Here is a 19886-nt window from a genome sequence, read left to right on the forward strand (position 1 = left end):
GTTGCCACGACTTGGGGGAGGGTGATACCAGCATTGAATGGGTGGAGGTCAGTGCACAGGACTGCCCCACCCCAGAGAAGGATCCCCAAATGTCAGTCATGCCAAGGCGGATAATACTATTGCTAAATACACTGAAACCTGTGAGAGCTGGAATTCAGCGCAGCTGCCTTGCTTTTCCTGGTCTTGCAAGTTTTCCACCTTTGACAAGATGCAGGCTTACCACTTTTCTATTGCTCTCTATTAGTGGAAAATACCTGCATTTTCCTTCTCTGACAGGTTTCCACTTACACAGGTTCCGGCTTTCGTAGGTTTTCCTGTATTATTACCTCCATTTTACAGATGAAGAAACTGAGACCCAAAGAACCTGTATTTCTGACTCTGGAGCGTTCCCAGGTACCCATTACCCTGGCCTGCTTCCATATGTCTGGTTCAAGCTTTGCGTACGGAAAACTGAGGCCCAGAGAGGAGACATAAGTTAGAACTCAAACCCACGACCCCAGCTCAGGCCCCTCCACTGCCCTGGGATAGAGTCCTCTTCTCACCCATCAACATGCAGAGGTGGTACACAGTCTAGATTCTGAGCCCTGGCTCTCCATCCCAGCTCGATCACTCACTGGCTCTGAGGGACCCTGGCTGGTGACACCATTGGCTGAACCTCAGTCTTCACATCTTTGTGATGGGTCCTTTCCTTCCAAGCTGAGGCAGCAGTAATAATCAGGATGGCTCACGGAGGGGGCAGTAGGTATGCAGTGGTTAGGAGAGCAAATCCTGTGATACCTTGGGCAAATCACTGTACCTTTCTGAGCCTCAGTTCCCTCATCTATAAAATGGGTGTGATAATCATTGCCCCACCTCTTGTCTGTTGGGTTGGCATACTGTGGTGGCTCGGGTGTTGCTATGGTGCTGGGAGTTATGCGACTGGTATTTCAAATACCAGCCGGGTCACCCACAGCGCACAAGTTTTAGCAGAGCTTCCAAACTAAGACAGACTAGGAAGAAAGGGCTGGTGATCTACTTTCAAAAATCAGTCAGGGAAATACCTATGGATCACAACAGAATATTGCCCAACTTACTTGCTTTGGACACACCATCAGGAGAGACCAATTGCTGGCAGGGGACATCGTGTTTGGTGAAACAGAGGGCCAGTGAGGGCGATGGGGACCCTTGGTGAGATGAATTGGCACAATAGCCCCCAAGGTGAACTCGAATGTGCTGGCAATTGTGAGGATGACGCAGGACAGGGCAGTGTTTTATTCTGTTGTATGTGGGGTCACCATGATTTGGAATCGACTGATGGCAACTAACAAGAACAAGAACAGTCACAGCCCTAACTCATGAGCTGTGGCGAGAATTAAATGAGGTGAGGCATAGAAGAGCTTAGCACTGTGCCCCAGACACAGTAAGCACCGTGTGAGGATTGGATATTATTATTTTATCATCACTGAATGCTTGCTACATGCTAAACCTTGGCCTGCCCAAACGCAGAGAGCCTTCATGCTCACCCTGGGAGTAAGTGGTTCTTGCGGGCCCATTCTGCAGATGGAGATGTAAGCCCAGAATAGTTAAAAAAATGCAAAACAGCAGGTGTTAGTGAGGTCATGGAGAAACTGGAACCCTCATCCATTGCCGGTGGGAACGTAAGATGGCACAGCCGGTGTGGAAAAGAGTTTGGCATTTCCCCAAAAAGTTGAACATAGAACTACCATCCACCACCACCACCGTTGCCGTCGAGTCGATTCCGACCCTATGAACTACCATATGACCCAGCAATCCTAATCCTGGGCATACACCCAGAAGACATGAAAGCAGAAACACAAACAGTGAACACCAACGTTCTCTGCAGCACTTTTCACAAGAGCTAAAAGTGGAAACAACCGAGATGTCCATCTACAGACGAACAGATAAACACGATGTGCTCCATCCACATGGTGGAATACTACTCATCCATGAAGAGGAATGAAGTCCCTATGAATGCCGCGACATGGAGAGACCTTGAAAACATCATGCTGAGCGAAATAAGTTAATTGCCAAAGGACAAATACTATATGATTTCATTTATATGAAATAAGTGAATATATAGGAACCAGAAATGATTAGTGGTTACCAGGGGTGAAAACCCAGACCCCGACATCTCCACTTTTGTATGGAAACCCTGGTGGCTAGGTGGTTAAGAGCTATAGCTGCTAACCAAAACGTTGGCAGTTCGAATCCACCGGACGCTCCTTGGAAACCCTACAGGGCAGTTCTACTCTGTCCTGTAGGGTCACTATGAGTCAGAATCAACTCGATGGCCATGGGTTTGTTTTTTTGGGGGGAGGAGAGTTACCAGAAGGGAGAGGGAGAAGGGAATTTTTACTTAGGGGACTTTGAGTTCGTGCTAATAGGGGAGGAAAAAGTTGGAAAAGGAGAGTGAGAACGGTTGCACAACCTGAAGAATGTGATCAATGTCACTGAATTGTACAGGGAGAAACTGTTGAGATGGGATATGTTTTGTTCTGTATGTTTTCACCACAATGAAAAAAAAAAGAGTATAACCAGAGAGGTTGTAACTTGCTCAGAACTACACAGCTCAGAGATGCAGCCTGGTGCCTGAAGCCTGGCAATTAAATGGGATGAGGCAGGCTAGATGAGCGTTTGCTGAGACCCTGCCACCCCCTAGGTGCTGTTCTGTGGGTACACCTTGTGAAGAAGATACACAAAGCTCTGCTGTCCTGGAGCTCACAGCCTGGAGGGGCAGACTGACCATAATTTCAGGGAGTGATTCATACTGGGAGGAAACGAGACAGGACCATGTGTTAGTGAGAAACTGGGCATGACTGGTTTGGTCAGGGAAGACCTCTCTGAACTGAGATCTGCCTTGTGAGTATTTGGGGAACAGCATTCCAGACAGAGGGAACAGCCCGTGCAAAGGCCCTGAGGCAGAACTGGGCCTGGCAAGTTGTAGGAACAGCAAGGAGGCCCATGTGACTGAAGTGAGCAAGAAGGAGAAGACGGGCAGGTTGTGCAGGGCCTTGTGGGCCACTGGAGGACTCGGGCTGTTACCCGAGGGAGGTGGGAGCCCTGAAAGGCTGTGAGCAGAGGAGGCACGGGCGCCCTCTGGCTGCTGTGGGAAGCAGGGGGCGCAGGCAGGAGCCAGGGGAACAGGATGGAGACAACTGCACTGGTCCAGGCAGGTGAAGATGGGGCAGGACCACAGAGAGGTGACAGTGCAGGGAACAAGAGCCTAGAAGGGTTTTGAAGTTGGACCCAACAGAATATACTGAACAATCGTTTGAAGAATGTGGTGGTTTAAAATATGTCCACCAATTCTTGACCCTCCTTTAAAAAGGTGGAGCCAAATTCACTTCTCCTTGAGTGGTGCTGGACCTCCTGGCGTGCTTCTTCTCACAAACAGAATATGGCGGAAGTGATCGTGCGTGACTTCTGAGACCAGACTAAAAGGCACTGCAGCTTCCTCCTTGCTCCCTCTTGGATCATTCACTCTGGGGGAAGCCAACCACCATGTTGTGAGGACACTCAAGCAGCAGGAACTGAGGCCTCCGGCAAAGAGCCATGGGAAGGAGCCATCTTGAAATCAGCTCCTTCAGCCCCAGTTGAGCCTTCAGATGATACAGCCTTGGCTGACATCTTGACTGCCGTATCACCTCATGAGAGACTCAGAGGCAGACACATTCAGCTGAGCCACTCCCAAATTCCTGACCCTCAGAAACTGTGAGGTAATTAATGTTTGTTGTTTTAAGTTGCTAAGTTCTGGGGGTTATTTGTTACACAGCAATAGCTGGCTGATACAGAAAAACGTGAGTTGAGAGCTGATGCTGTGAGGCTCTCAGTACACTGCCAGGCACACAGTAGAGATTCAACGCCCGGGAATGGTTATTGCGTAGCCCTTGCCAACCAAGCTCCAGGGCCCAGACCCAGGCTTTTTGTTGTTTTTATTAGGTGCCGTCTTAGTTATCTAGTGCTGCTATAACAGAAATACCAGAAGTGGATGGCTTTAACAAACACATTCATTTTCTCATGGTTTAGGAGGCTAGAAGTCTGAATTCAGGGTGGCAGCTCCAGGGGAAGGCTTTCTGTCTCTGTTCGCTCTGGGGGAAGGTCCTGGTCATCAATCTTCTCCTGGACTAGGAGCTTCTCAGCTCAGGGTCCCCAGGTCCATAGGATATGCTCTTTCTTGATGGTCTGGGGTCCCTATCTCTCTGCTCGATTCTCTCTCTTTTTATGTCTTGTACAATAAAAAGTGGTGCAGGCCACACCCCAGGGAAATTCCTCTTACATCTGTTCAGGGTGTTGTGTCCCACCCTAACCCTTTTTAACATAATCTTGCCTCATTAACCACACACAGAGATTAGAATTTACAACACGTAGGGAATTTTGATCACAAAATGGAGGACAACCACCAATTCTGGGAATCCTGGCCTAGCTAAGTTGACACATATTTTGAGGGGACACAGTTCAATCCATAACAGCTGGTTCTGACTCATAGTGACCCCATGCTCAGCAGAATGAAACACTGGCTGGTCCTGTGCCATCCCCACCCAAACAAGAGGGGTCCTAACACTGTTGTTTATATTCATTCAAGAAACACTTGCGTGCTGGGGTGATGGTGGAGGGTTCCAGCATGTTCCCCACCGTCCACTTTACTTCTCTGCCAGTCTCAAAGCAGAGCAAGCTTTCGTGGTACATGTGATCAGGGCTGGGTGGAATAAGGGACCAGGATTAAAGATCCCAGTGGAGGGTGAGAGGCATGACTGGATGGCTTCCTGAAGGAGGCAGCACTGGCTTTGCAACTTTGAACAAAGCAGCAGCCAAACTTTGTGAACAAAGCCCTTCTCAGCCTAGCTCCGGGGACACCAGTATGGCCCAGATCTGGCCTTTTGAAGCCTCAAGGTTACCCAGGCTAGGGTCAAGGACGTTAGGGAGGAAAAGATCATCCTAACCCTGTCCCACCCCAGGAAAAGCCTTTTAATGAGTTTCTGGGAGGGAGGGAGGGAGGGGCAGCAGTGGTAGGAGGCCAACCCTTTTGACGCCGGGACAAGAGGCATTCATCCCTACCCTGACTCAGCAGATTATTTTTTAAATAATTTTTTTTTAGTGTATGTATGTCCCATGCAATGTTTGGGATATACTAAACTAAACCCAGTGCCGTTGAGTCGATTCCGACTCATAGCGACCCTATAGGGATACCCTTATGCTAAAAAAAAACATATAGTTTGTCTGAAATATGAGTTGGAAGGAAACCCTGGCGGCATAGTGGTTAAGAGCTATGGCTGCTAATGAAAAGGTCGACAATTCAAATCCACTAGCCACTCCTTGGAAACTATGGGGCAGTTCTACTCTTCCCTATAGGGTTGCTGTGAGTCGGAACTGGCTCGACAGCAGTGGATTTGGTTTTTTTCGTTTATGAGTCAGAATCGATTCCAGGCCGATGGGTTTTCGTTTTTGTATCTCGGGAGCTCGGAACCCCACCTCGACCAGCTCTTGCAGAAAACAAAAACAAGCAATTTTTGAATAGCCCTAAAATCATGGCTAAAAGTGGGGGGTCAGGCCAGACCCTTCCAATTCAAAAAAAGAATTAAGACAAAACAAATCTGGTGGCACCACCCTTTAGAGAGACCAGGTGTCTTCTGGAATGCTGAAGGGCCCGCCATTCAATTGCATATGCTTTGTGGCGGCGCGATTAGCGAAGAGCCCCCCGGCGGAGGTGAGGTGCGTGCTGGCTAAGATGCAGCCGGAGGGGGGCTGGAGAAAGATTTCAGAGCCATTGACCCAGGAGACTCAGGGACAACTGATGCCTCTGAACGATGGCGTTGGCGAAGAATATTGGCTCTACCGTGAACGGCCGCGACAACAACCAGAAGCCCAAAAATCCACGCTCTGGGCCCATCCCTTCATTCTTAACCTTTCAGATAAAAACAATAACAAAATAATTTTTAATAGTACAAGTGTGTCCCATGCCATCTTGGGTATACACTTACGCTAAAAAAAGCATTCGTTTCTTTTGCCGTTCTCTATTTTTCGAGTTTATTATAGCTAATGTTTTGGTTTTGTTACTTTCTTCTTCTTTTTTTAAATTTTTTATTGTACATTAGATGAACGTTTAGAGAACAAACTGGTTTCTCGTTAAACAGTGGGTACACGCATTGTTTTATGACATTGGTTAACCTGTTCGCTCCCTGATAGACCCTAAAATTGTAAGTATGGTTTGTGAGTTCGGTGAGACGTTGCAGTGAGTTCCTGACCCCACAGACAGGAAGAGAACTGAGGGAAGGAGAGGCGTTGGTCTTAGAGATGATGGAGGGGTCCAGCAGTTGGAGAAGTTGGACATTTGAGATATCTGTAACCTCCGCTTCATAGGAAACGTCATTGTGCTGACCCTTGTAAAAGAAATGACTCATTTACTCTGCCATCACCCAAACTAACAAATATCTGCTATCTCGAGCATGCTTCTCCCTCTTTTTCCTCACCCATCCCTGGTAACCACAACGAGAACTGGTCTCTCTCCATATACATATATATAAATACGTGTATTCTTTTTTGATATTGTGTTTTCTTTTTATTGTGAAAGTTTGTTTTATTATTTTTTTATTGTGAAAGTTTACAGTGCAAGTTAGTTTCTGATTTAGAAATTTATACCCACAGATTGTTTTGTGACGTTGCTTGCAATCCCTGCATTGTGTCAGCACTCTGCCCCTTTCCACCCCGGGTTCCCTGTGTCCATTCGTCCCGGTTTCCTGTCCGTTAATGCCTTCTCATCTTTGCTTTTGGGCAGGTGCTGCCCATTTGGTCTGGCATACTTGATTGAACTAACAGGGATGTTCTCATGTGTGCTGTTGTTTGCTTTATAAGCCTGTCTAACTTTGACTGAAAGGTGGACTTTGGAAGTGGCTTTAGTTCTAAGTTAGCAGGGTATCTGGGGGCCGTGGTCTGGAGGGTTTTTCCAGTCTCTGTGAGACCAGTAAGTCTGGACTTCTTTTGTGAATCTGAATTTTGTTCTAGATTTTTCTCCAGCCTGTCTGGAACCCTCTACTGTGACCCCTGTTAGAGCTGTCTGTGGTGTATGCATCTATTCTTGTCTACTTATAGAAGTGCGACCACACAGTATTTGTCCTTTTGTGATTGACCTATTTCAGTCGGCATAACGTCCTCTAGATTCACCCATGTTCTGTTTTGAAGACTCGTCGTTGTTCTTTATGGTTGCATAGTATTCCATGGTGTTCCACGTTTCGTTTGCCCATTCATCCGTTGATGGGCATTATGGTTGTTTCCATTTTTTTGCTCTTGTGAGTGATGCTGCAGTGAACATATGTGTGCACATGTCTGTCCATGTCTCTTTTATTGGGTCTCTAACGTATACACCTAGGAGTGGGGTTGTTGGAGCATAAGGCATTTCTATTTCCAGCTTTCTGAGGAAGCACCATACTGTTTTCCATAGTGGTTATACCATTTTACATTCCCACCAGCGGTGGATACGGGCTCTGCTCTCCCCACATCCTCACCAGCATTTGTTGTTTTCTGGTATTTTTTTGTTTTTGTTTTTTAGTGCCATTTTGAAGGGTTGAGATGGTATCTCATTGCAGTTTTGATTTGCATTTTTCTTATGGCTAATGGGAGCCCTGGTGGTGCAGTGGTTAAGAGCTTGCCTTCTAACCTAAAGGTTGGCAGTTCAAATCTACCTGCTCCTCCTTGGAAACCATGTAGGGTAGTTCTGCTCTGTCCTATAGGGTCACTATGAGTCAGAACTGACTAGATGGCAATGGGATTGGGTTTTTTTGGCAGCTAATGATCTTGAGCATCTTTTCACATGTTTGTTGGCCATTTGAATATTCTCTTTGGTGAAGTGTCTGTTCGTGCCCTTTGCCCATTTTTTTAACTGGATTGTTTGTCTTTTTGTTGTTGAATTTCCATAGGGGTTTCTAGGCTGTAATCTTTATGGAAGCAGACTGCCAGGTCTTTTCTCCCTCAAAGCTGCTGAGTGGGTTTGAACCACCAACCTTTGAGTTAGCACCCAAGTGCTTAACTGTGGGGCCACCAGGGCTCCTTGTTAGACATATATTTATACTAAAAAATCATCCACACTTTATATGAAATTCAAATTTAACTGGGTAAAATAAATCACAGACAAACCTCAGATTTTTTTTTTTAGCATAAGTATATCCCCAATATTGCATGGGATATACTTATACTAAAATTTTATTATTATTTTTATCTGAAAATCAAATTTACTGGACCTCCTGGATTTTTTTTTTGCAAAATCTGGCACACCTATCTGAGAAGGACAGAGTCCAGGAGACAAGGACCAGAGCTAGGAGACCAGACAGGAGGTGACTGCCCTGGTCCAGGCAGGTGATGACGGGGGTCTCAGAGCAGGGTGGAGTCAGAGGAGGGGAGAAGAGGGTAGATTCTGGACAGATTTTGGAGAAGGAGTCTCTGTGACTTAATGATGGAGTGGACATGGACCAATGTGCAGGAACTTTGCTGGGGGCCTTGGGCTTTTGCCCTGAGTGAGGTGGGAGCCCTGGAGGGCTGCGAGCAGAGGAGGGCCCCAACCTGACTCAGGTAGGAGACAAGATCAAACCTGGCCCTCAGTAACAGCCTGCCCCGTGAATTGTCCTGGCCCTGGGATTCTCATCCTTGTTTCTACAGGGTTGAATACTTCTCTGCCTTGGGGGACTGTTGTATGAACTGTGAAACATTGAGCAGCATCCTTGGTCTCAACCCACCAGATGCCAGTTATTAGTTGTCGTCAAGTTGGCTCTGACTCATGGTGACCCCGTGTACAAGAAAACGAAACATTGCCTGATCCTGTACCATCTTCGTGATGGTTGGTTTGCTTGAGTCCATGTTTACAGCCTTTGTGTATTTTGAGTGCCTTCCAACCTAGGGGGGTCACCTTCCAGCACTACATTGGACAGTGTTCTCTTGTGATCTATAGGGTTTTCATTGGTTGATTTTTGGTAGTAGTAGATCACCAGGCCTTCCTTCCTAGTCTGTCTTAGTGTGGAAGCTGTGCTGAAATTGTCCACCATGGATGACCCTGCTGGTTTTTCAAATATCGATGGCATAGCTTCCAGCATCAAGGCAACACGCAAGCCAAAGCATTATGACAAACTGACAGATGGGTGGGTGCCAGTAGCAACCCCTTATCCTCAGTCATGACAATCACAGGTATCTCCAGACATCACCAACGGTTCCCTGGGGCACCACTGCATGAGAACCACTGCTCTAGGTACTGTAAGATGTGCTCTAGGTACTGTAAGATGTCAGAGGATGGAGGCAAGAGTGAGGGAGAGACCATGAGGAGATGGGTTTGGTGTCTGCTATAGGTTGAACTGTGTCCTCCAAAAATATGTGTTGTAAATCCTAACCGCTATACCTATGGATTGGAATCCCTGGTGGCATAGTGGTTAAGAGCTAGGGCTGCTAACCAAAAGGCTGGTGGTTCGAATCCACTAGGTGCTCCTTGGAAACCCTATGGGGCAGTTCTACTCTGTCCTAAAGGTTGCTATGAGTCGGAATCCACTTGATGGCAATGGGTTTTTGGTTTTTATACCTATGGTTATAATCCCATCTGGGGATGGGTTTTCTTTGTTGTGTTAATGAAGCAGTATTAGAATAGGATATGTCTTAAGTCAATCTTTTTTTTTTTAATTGTGCTTTAGGTGGAAGTTTACAGCTCATGTTAATTTCTCATCCAAAAATTTATGCACATATTGTTTTATGACCTTGGTTGCAATCCCCACAGTGTGACAGGACACTCCCCCTTTCCGCCTCAGGTTCCCTGTGTCCATTCATCCAGTTCCTGTCCCCTCCTGCCTTCTCATCCTGTTTTGGACAGGAGCTGGCCATTTGGTCTTGTAGATTTGGTTGAACTAAGCAACACTTTCCTCACGTGTATTGTTTTTTGTTTCATAGGCCTGTTTAATCCTTGTCTGAAAAGTGAGCTTCAGGAATGGCTTCAGTTCTGGGTTAACAGAGCGTCCAGGGCCCATGGTTTCAGGTGTTCCTCTAGTCTCTGTTAGATCATTAAGTCTGGTCTTTTTATGTGAATTTGAGTTCCGTTCTACATTTTTCTCCTGCTCTGTCGGGGACTTTCTGTTGTTTTCCCGGTCAGTGCATATCATTGGCGATAGCTGGGCACCATCTAGTTCTTCTGGAAGCCAATCTCTTTTGAGATATAAAAGAGTAGATTAAGCAAGCAAGCAGGGAAGCAGAGATGGGGGAAGATAGATGGCACATGACATGAAAATCTTCAAAGAGGCAAGGAAAGGAAGCTGAAAAGAGACTGGAACCTTCCCCCAGGGTCAACTGAGAGAGAGCCTTCCTCTAGAGCTGGCATCCTGAATTTGAATTTCTAGCCTCATTTCAAGATCTATCCTGAAGTACAACACTGTCAGTGACTGGATAATATCCATACGCCTGCAAGGAAGACCTGTTCATATGACTATTTTTCAAATTTCTGCACCAGCCACTAATGCCAAATATGAAGACACTGAAGATTTTTACCAGTTTCTGTATTCTGAAATTGATCAAACATGAAATCAAGATACCTTGATAATTACTGGTCATTAAAGTATGAAAATCGGATACAAAAAAGAAGGATCAGTAATTGGAAAATATGGCCTTGGTGATAGAAATGATGCCAGAGATCACAAGATAGAATTTTGCAAGATCAATGACTTCTTCATTAGAAATATCTTATTTCAACAACATAAGCTGCAACTATGTAAGGGGGGTTTCCGTTCACCTTTTATGTTACAAGAAATAAAAGGAGAGAGGAGCAAGCAGAGAGATGGGGACTTAATAACTATTCAGTGTGTATGTTGAGCAAATAATCTCAGAAGCTGGACTGTATGAAGAAGAACGGGGCATCAGGATTGGAGGAAGACTCATTAACAACCTGCAATATGCAGATGACACAACCTTGCTTGCTGAAAGTGAAGAGGACTTGAAGCACTTACTGATGAAGATCAAAGACCACAGCCTTCAGTATGGATTACACCTCAACATAAAGAAAACAAAAATCCTCACAACTGGACCAATGAGCAACATCATGATAAATGAAGCAAAGATTGAAGTTGTTAAGGGTTTCTTTTTACCTGAGTCCACAATCAACACCCATGGAAGCCGCAGTCAAGAAATCAAATGATGTCTTGCCTTGGGCAAACCTGCTGCAAAAGATCCCTTTAAGGTGTTAAAGAGCAAAGATGTCACTTTAAGGACTAAAGTGTGCCTGACCCAAGCCATGGTGTTTTCAATTGCATCATTTGCATGTGAAAGCTGGACAATGAATAAGTAAGGAAAACTGAAGAAGAGTTAATACCTTCGAATTATGGGTGGTGGTGAAGAATGTTGAATATACAAGGGACTGCCAGAAGAATGAACAAATCTGTCTTGGCAGAAGTACAGCAAGGATGCTCCTTAGAAGTAAGAGTGGTGAGACTATGTCTCACATAATTTGGACATGTTTTCAGGAGGGATCAGTCTCTGGAGAAGGACATCATGCGTGATAAAGTAGAGGGTCAGCAAAAAAGAAGATCCTCAACGAGATGGATTGACACGGTGGCTGCAACAACAATGGGCTCAAACATAGCCAGGATTGTGAGGATGGCACAGGATCAGGCAGCGTTTTGTTCTGTTGTGCATTGGGTCGCTGTGAGTCGGAACTGACTTGACGGCACCTGACAGCAACAAGCCTCCTAAACTGTGAGAAAATGAATTTCAGTTTGTTAACACCACCCACTTAGTGGTACTTCCGTTACAGCAGCACTAGATAACTAAGAAACAGCCCAAACCAGGGCCAGACCCTGGAAGGGTTTCCTCCGTTGTTGTTGCCAGGAGTTAACAGAAGGAATATTTGTCTATTATTCAGATATTCCCTCTGTTACCTCCTGGTATTTGACGGGCTTTTTTGGAACGGGAGAAATGGATTCCTAAACTGCTGGAGTTTGGGGATGTTACAGGTAACGCATCAGGGGCAGAGGTGGTTCGGTGGCAGAATCCTTGACTTCCGTGCTCCTTATGCACAGCCACACCCATCTGTCAGTGGAGGGCTCGTGTGTTGCTGTGATGCTGGACCGGTCTCAGTAGAGCTTCCGGACTAAGACTAGGAAGAAAGGCCTGGAGATCTACTTCTGGAAATCAGCCAGCGACAACCCTGTGAATCACAATGGTCTGATTTGCAGCCAGCCATGGGGATGGCACAGGACCCTCAGTCACCATGAGCCAAGTGTCCACTCGACAGTAGATAATAGCAACAACACAAGCGACATACCACCCCCTTGAGGGCTCACCTGAAGCTCTCCTTGCAGGACAAAGGGAGCAAAGGGAGGAGGACTGCCAGTAGAGTCTGATAAAGCTTTTAATATTTAGACGTTTGGGCACTTAATTCTGTGATCCCGGCTCCTCCCCGTCCGGCAGCTGGCAGCTGGTGACGATGATGGGAACCTTGGCTTTGATGGTGGTCAGGGACCAGGGCAGGTAGACAGTGATGACCAGCTGGTACTGTGTGCTCATGATATCGCTGTCCTGCTGGCTGCTGCTGCTCACCGACAGCACCAGGGGCAGGTGGAAGGTGCTGACGACCTTGGTAGTGTCGAAGGGTGGGATGTGGGTGTTGGCCTCCTGGCGCAGCAGCTCGTTGCTGTCCGTGCACGTCCGCCGCTCCGTCTTGGGCGTGAAGCCCTCATATCGCACGTGGGCATAGAGGGTGAAGAGGACCTTTTTGATGCACTTGCTGGTCTGGTTGTTGATCTCGGTGGTGAGAATGACTCTGTCCCCTGGCATGAAGATGTTCTTTTCCATATAGGCCTGCAGGTGGACGGTGCCCTGGCTGCAGCAGTTGTAAGAGACCCTCTTCTCAGCTTCGACCAGCAGAGGGTTCTAGAAGAGAGAGGAACGGAAAACCGTGAGGGATCTTGGCCGGAAGATCCAGGTGCCTGCCTGCTGTTCTACCATCGCAACTCCTCAAAGGCTCGAGGGGTTTGTTGTTGTCGTTGGGTGCTGTCAAGTTGATTCCAACTCCGAGCAGCCCCATGGAACAGAGTAGAAGTGCCCCATAAGGTTCTCTAGGCTGTGATCTTTACAGGAGCAGATCGCCGGGCCTTTCTCACAAGGAGCCTCTGGGTGGGTTCAAACAACCAACCTTTCTTTTGGTTAGCAGCCGAGCACTTTCTGGGGGATTAAGACTCTCCTGTTAAGAGGTGGGAGTCCCTGGGTAGTGCAGATGGTGAACACGCTCAGCTGCTGACCAAAAGGCTGGATGTCTGAGTCCGCCCAGAGGTGCCTTGGAAGAAAGGCCTGGCAATCTACTTCTGAAAAACCAGCCGTTGAAAATGCTATGGAGTGCAGTTCTACTCTGACACGTGTGGGGTCGCCACGTGTCGAAATCAGCTCAATGATACCTGATAACAACAGCCACGAATATCAATAGCCAACTGCGGGGTTGCAAATAAAGTTACATCTACTTTGTATTTAATGTGTAGCATGGGCAACGTTTTGTTTTTTATTTATATATGACGTTTGAAAACATGCTTGAACCCACTATTATATTGCTTTTGCACCCACTCATGGGTTGTCAGGCAGGGTTTGAAAAACACTGCTTCAGGCCTGGTTTCTTTCCTCTTGGAGACCTGGAGCCGACCCTTGACCCCTTCGACCACCCATCCTGCCCTCTGCCCCCTGTTCTCACCCCTCTTCAGCCTTCCCATGCTGCCCCTCTTGCAGGGCTAATGGCAGGCAGTTTCATTCTAAATCCTTCCAGTCTCATTCGAAAATTCCTCACATGCGTTAGGACCCCGCAGCGGCTGCCCTCACCCAAGTAGAAGTCAGCCGCTCTGCTGCCCTAGCCCTGAAGAGGGTATCAGGAAGTACCGACAGTGGTGCAGCGGAGACCCCCACACTCCGGCCAGAGTGCCCTAATTCCCAGCAATATTGGGGTGCAAACCCAACATTGCTCAGTTCCTGGCTTTGGGAGTTTTTTGGAACCCCATATTCCATTGGCTCATAAGAGACTTTATTATTGTTGTAGGTGTCATTGAGCCGATTCCGACTCTTGGTGACCCCTGTGTGGCAGAGAGTTTCCAAGGCTGAAGGCTTTACAGGAGCAGATCGCCAGGTCTTCCTCCCACAGAGCTGCTGGGTGGGTTCGAACCATCAACCTTTCGATTAGCAGCTGAGCGCTTAACCACTGTGCTACTAGGTGTCCTATATGAGACTTCGGGTCGGGGAGATTCATTCATTCAACCAATATTTATTTAGCATCTGCTTGGTGCCCAGTTCAAAGTCCTTGGGTTGTGCAAGCAATTAAGCAATTTTTGCTCAGCTCCTAACCTAAAGGAGCCCTGGTGGGACAGTGGTTAAGCGTTCGGCTGCTAACCAAAAGGCCGGCAGCTCGAATCTACCAGCTGCTCCGTGGAAACCTGTGGGTTAGTTCTACTCTGTCCTATAGGATTGCTGTGAAAAAGAATCAACTTGACAGCAACAGGTTTGGTTTTTGGGGTTTTGTACCAACCTAAAAGTTGGCAGTTCAAACTCACCCAGTGGCACCGTGGAAGAAAGGCCTGGAGATCTCCTTCCATAGATGGTTGTTGCTGTGTTGTGTGTGCTGTCAAGTAGAGTCTGACTCATAGCGACCCCATGTGTGCGGTGTAGAACTGCCTCATAGAGTTTCTTAAGCTGCAGTCTTTATGGGAGCAGATTGCCACAACTATCTCCCGTGGAGCAGACCGCCACATCTTTCTCCAACCGAGCTGCTGGTGGGTTCGAACTGCCGGCCTTTCAGCTAGCAGGTGAGTGTGTAGCCACTGTGCCACCAGGCCTCCTTACATAGTGTATACTTCCGTTTATATGAAATGTCCAGAATAGGCAAATCCTTAGCTACAGAAAGTAGATTCGTGGTTGTCTAGGGCTAGGAGTCCCTGGGCAGTGGAAATGGCTAGTGCACAGCTGCTAACCCAAAGGTTGGAGGTTTGAGTCCACCCAGAGGTACCTGGGAAGAAAGTCCTGGCAATCTACTTCTTAAAAAAAAAAAAACAGCCATTGTAAACCCTATAGAGCTCAGTTCTACTCTTGACACACATGGGGTCACCATGAATTGGAATCGACTCAACAAACTGTGTGAAGCCCTGGACTTCCATGAAGTCCACTCACTGGTCCTTCAGCAACCTAGGAGGTGGGCATTATTTCTATGCCAGTTTGACAGGTGGGGAAACAGAGGCACAAAGAGGCAAAGTCACTTGCAAAAGATCACACAGCAGGTAGCTAGGGTGCTGGGATTTTAACCCCAGCCTTGATAATGAAATGCCAGCCCTCTCAGCCACCACCCTCTGCTGACGGACGAGCCCCGGGGAGGGGAAGTGACCTTGGCCAACGTTGCTCCACTCGCCCCGACTTCCGCATCTGCACCTGGTCTCCGGAGGCGCCCAGAACACCTCCTCTGCTCAGGCTGACAGAGGTGACACAGCCCTTTCTTTCCCTGGGACTGAGGCCTCCTTCCCTGGCCTCTTGGGGGGCACTATTTTCATTGTCTAAGGGTCCAAAGCCCCTCAAGAGCCACCCAAGAGTATCCAGGCCCCTTTGTCACTGAGACGTTTACAGCAGGACCTGCTTACTGCAAGGTCCCTCCGCCTTGGCACTGCTGACATCGTGCCCCCATCTTTCTCTGGGGCAGGGCCGTCCTATGTGCTGTAGGGTGTTGAGCAGCACCCCTGGCCTCCACCCACTCGGTGCCGGTAGCATCCTCCCCAAGTCGTGACAACCACGAATGTCCCCAGACAGCGCCCAGTGTCCCCTGGGGGCAGAATCGCCCCAGGTGAGGACCCCTGGGTTAGGGGATCCCACTGACCCCCAAGACACTCTGAGTCCCATAATCGTCTGACCTTGTAATGTCCTGGGATACTGCCCGCATTTAAATCCACACACCGAGTAGGGGAGAGAGAGGAGGGGAATTACAGAAGCTGGAGGGTCACCCGGGTTTACACCGTTTATCTCATTGGGAATTTATTCTGGTGTACGGTGTGAACAGGGATCGAACTAAAGTTTTTCCAGATGATTAACACAGGGTCTCTCCCTGTCAGCACTGCTGACATTCGGCTGGAACATTGTCTGAGGTGGGGCTGTCCTGTGCACTGTAGGGTGTTGAGCAGCATCCCTGGCCTCCACCCACTTGAGCCATCCCCTCCCAAGTTGTGACAACCACAGATGTCTCCGGACGGACATTGCCAATATCCCCTTGGGGGCAACATTTCTCCCAGTGTAGAGCCACTAGCTGAGTTCCCACCCTGGTTTCTGACTCATCGTTTGTGAAGTTGCTGGGCCTGAAGAGCCGCCAACATGTTTTTCTTCTTCCTAGCTGGGTCCTTCCTGGTCCCCTGCCTGGCCACGTTCCCCTTCCTCCTTGGGGCTTCGAGGATACTCCCCATAGCTGACCCTCCCCATCAGTACCTGGAATGGGCTTTCTTTGTGGAAGTCCGAAGTCCCTTGAACCAATAAATACATCCTCGTCTTGGCTAAAATGAACTCCCGGCCCCTGCAGGAAGCTTGTACGTAGTAGAAGACGTGGCCAATTTTGCTGGTGAAGGTAGAAGGGAGCCTGGGAGGCAAGTTGAAATGGAAGTCAAAGGTGTGGCTGCCTGCACCTAACCAATTATCTGAAAGCAAAACACACCAACGATGCCATCAGAAGGTTCTGGAATCTCCTTCCTTCTTTCTTTCTTTCTTGGGGCAATTTTTAAAATTCTTTCTTCCTTAATTCGTTTATTGTTTTGTGAGGTGTTGGGTTCCCAGCTCGTCCTCTGTCCCTGAGCAAGGCTGAGTTCTCTGGTTTTTCCAGTAAACCATTTTCTGTTGAGTTGATTTTGACTCATGGTGACCCCATGTGTGTCAGAATAGAACTGTGCTCCATAGGGTTTTCAGTGGCTGTGTTTTTGGAAGTAGACCATCAGGCCTTTCTTCCAAGGTACCTCTGGGTGGACTTGAACTGCCAACCTTTTGGTTAGCAGGCGAGCGTGTTAACCATCTGCATCTCCCAGGGGTTCTGCGCTGCTTTAGAGACACTTCATATTAGGCTTCGGCTGGGCTTGAGAGGGGTGAACGAGGCTGGCGGTGGTCACCCCAAACCACTGGGCCTGAGAAACTTGAGGTCGAGCCCTCAGGATTCAGTCATACATTCAATTCAGCAAACATGTACTAAGCGTCTACTGTATGCCAGGTGAAGTTGCAGGCTGTTTACAGCAGTAAGCAGGGCAGACAAAACTCCCTACCCTCAAGAAGCTTGGCCTTCAGTACATGGTATACAGTAGGCACTTAATAATTGTTGAGTGACCCCTGAGGACTGAGGAGCATCCTCTAATGCTATCTTGATTTCTCTGACCTCCTATACTTTATTTCCTTTCTTGAGTTTCTCTGAAAGCCTCTTAACTGATCATGAGTTTATTGTCTACCCCCACCACCATATAGCAATCCCAAAGACACCAGTTTTGGTCACTGCTGCATCCCACCTGGTGTTTGTACACACAGAGTAGGTGCTCAATAATGAGCTGAATGAGTCCATTACAGGATTCAGGCTGATGCTTTTGAGGGGACATTCAGTTGCTTGGGAATATGAAAGGGTGATATGGAATGCTGGGGGTAGTATTTTGGTAAAAATCAGAACAGCTAACACTTACTGAGCACTTACTGTATGCTCAGGACTATTCTAAGCCCGTTATATGCCATTAAATCATGAAGTCATCAAAACAACCTTATGAAGTAGGACCTCTTATTGTTCCCATTTTACAAATGGGCTAACTGGAACACAAAGCGGTGGCATGATTGCTGAGTGTTAACGGTCTTATCTGTTGACATTTGCCCCCCAGATGTCTGCATGGCTGCTGTCCCTCTCATCACTCAAAACTGTGCTCAGTTGTTAATCTCCTTGAAGAGTCCTTCCCTGACCACCCTGTCTAAAATTAAAAAGTCTAAATTTAAACTTTGTTGAGCCAAGTGCTGGCCAGACCTGCTTGATGGTGGGCTATCTGGAAACATCCCCGTGAATACTTTAGAAGGGACATAGTTCCCCAATGGTTCAGACTCCCTGACGTCTGTCCAGATGAAAGATCTGACCCTGGTGGAATTGGAAAGGTCTTCCCCATGCTCTGTCACAAGCCACTGTCTTTGCTGATCACAAGAGCCCTAATTTTGTCTCCTTAGAGTTTCACTGCCCAGAGGGAGATTTAGCTGTAAAATAACAAGATAGATTTCTTATGGGCCTCCCAAGGGCAGTCAATGGAATAAGCATAGCATTTTCCAAGGGGACTACTTTGAATCCTCGTTTTGAATACCTAGGTTCTGATCAGCTACTTGTGAAAGCCAGTCTTGTTATTTTCATGTATGTGATGGTCATTGTTTTACATGACTTCCTGCCTAGGGAACCACCAGGCCTCTGCCCATTTCTGATATTTGGAGGGGGGTGGTGTTTATTGATTGACTATCAGATGTGTTTACCTTCCAGACCCAGATTCCTATTATGGCTAGCGTTGGGAGCTGGCCTCATCCTTACCCGCCACTGGAAATGTCTTTGTCTTATGCACATAGTCTGCCTTGTTGTTGCAAATCACATCTCTGCTATAATCGCGGGATGCCCCGATTTCTTCGTTCCACTCGACATAACCTCTTCCCACGAGCTCCACTTTCACTATGGGGTCTACCAGGGTGCTGTTCAGGGTTAAAATCACCTGCCCTTTTAGGCTGGAGCCGGCCAGGTAGATGGCATCCTTGGGCAGCACTAATTCGATCGACTTCACCACAGACATGGGGGGTTGGGGTAGTAGAGAAACATCCTCCCCACTCCCCCATGCCACTGAGAGTCCCGGTTCCTTGCCTGAAGTGAGGTCACCCATCTGTGACATCACCCCAGCCAGGGTTCCGGAAACAGGGATCCCAATAGCCGGAAGAGGAGGGAAGGCTATTTACAATATCAACAACGGCCTTACCTTTCATTTTTTTAATGATTAAATTTTTTGTTGTTGTTATTGTTGAGAATATACACAGCAGAACATATACCAATTCAACAATTTTTACATGTACAATTCAGTGACATTAATTATATTCTTGGAGCTGTGCAACCATTCTCACCCTCCTTTTCCCAGTTGTTCCTCCCCAAGTAACATAAATTCGCTGCCCCCTGAGGTTCCTATTTATCGCCTTTAATTTTAACCAGTTAAAAACCTTTACTCTGTGTAATTCTTTTACTGCTCATCTACTGCTCTCTAAGGTTATCATGCTATTAAGTGATTTAGCCAATTTTCTTACAATTACGATATTGTTGGGCACAGTGATTGTGAGGATGGTTCTCACCCATAGCGACCCTATGCACAACAAAACAAAACACTGCCCGGTCCTGCGCCATCTTCACAATTGTTGTTTGCTTGAGCCCATTATTGCAGCCACTGTGTCAATCCATCTTGTTGAGGGTCTTCCTCTCTTTTGCTGACCCTCTACAAATAGTAAATGTTCCTAACATTGTTTTAATCTCTAACATTATAACAAGGAGCCCTGGTGACTGGCTGCTAAACAAAAGGTAGCCTGTTTGACCCCACCAGTGGCTCTGCCAGTGATTTGCTCCTGTAAAGATTACAGCCTAGGAAACTCTATGGGGCAGTTCTACTCTGTCATATGGGGTAGCTATGTGTTAGAACTGACTCGATGGCACCTACCAACAACAGGAGCATTTAATCTGTATTTTACAAATGAGGAAGCCAAGGGTCAGATATGGGAAGGGACCAGCCCAAGGCCAAAATTCACAAGTCCTAGCAAACAAAAGGAGCCCTGGCGATGCAGTAGTTAAGCACTCGGCTGCTAACCGGAAGGTAGGCGGTTCAAACCCACAAACGACTCCTCAAGAAAAA

The 19886-nt window shown here is 47.4% G+C and overlaps 1 protein-coding gene across 1 annotated transcript; it reads right to left on the reverse strand.

Annotated features, from left to right (window-relative positions):
* Positions 1-11952: 11952 nt before the first annotated feature.
* Positions 11953-19480, reverse strand: ARRDC5 (arrestin domain containing 5). The gene is made up of 3 exons (XM_003421694.4): positions 18539-19480; positions 16444-16649; positions 11953-12882 (listed from the first exon to the last, which is right to left on the reverse strand). The coding sequence occupies exons 1-3, from the start codon at positions 18885-18887 to the stop codon at positions 12385-12387; spliced, it is 1053 nt and encodes a 350-aa protein (XP_003421742.3). The 5' UTR covers positions 18888-19480; the 3' UTR covers positions 11953-12384.
* Between the last annotated feature and the right edge of the window lie 406 nt (positions 19481-19886).

The sequence above is a fragment of the Loxodonta africana genome, chromosome 3 (genome assembly GCF_030014295.1).
Source record: "Loxodonta africana isolate mLoxAfr1 chromosome 3, mLoxAfr1.hap2, whole genome shotgun sequence".
In the NCBI taxonomy this organism is placed as follows: Eukaryota; Metazoa; Chordata; class Mammalia; order Proboscidea; family Elephantidae; genus Loxodonta; species Loxodonta africana.

Coding starts and splice junctions, on each gene's coding strand:
- ARRDC5 (XM_003421694.4), bottom strand. CDS start 18,887: ATGTCACAGATGGGTGACCTCACTTCAGGCAAGGAACCGGGACTCTCA. Junction 16,650..18,538: donor AAAGACATTTCCAGTGGCGG/GTAAGGATGAGG, acceptor TTTTGCTTTCAG/ATAATTGGTTAGGTGCAGGC. Junction 12,883..16,443: donor ACAAAGAAAGCCCATTCCAG/GTACTGATGGGG, acceptor TCTCTCTTCTAG/AACCCTCTGCTGGTCGAAGC.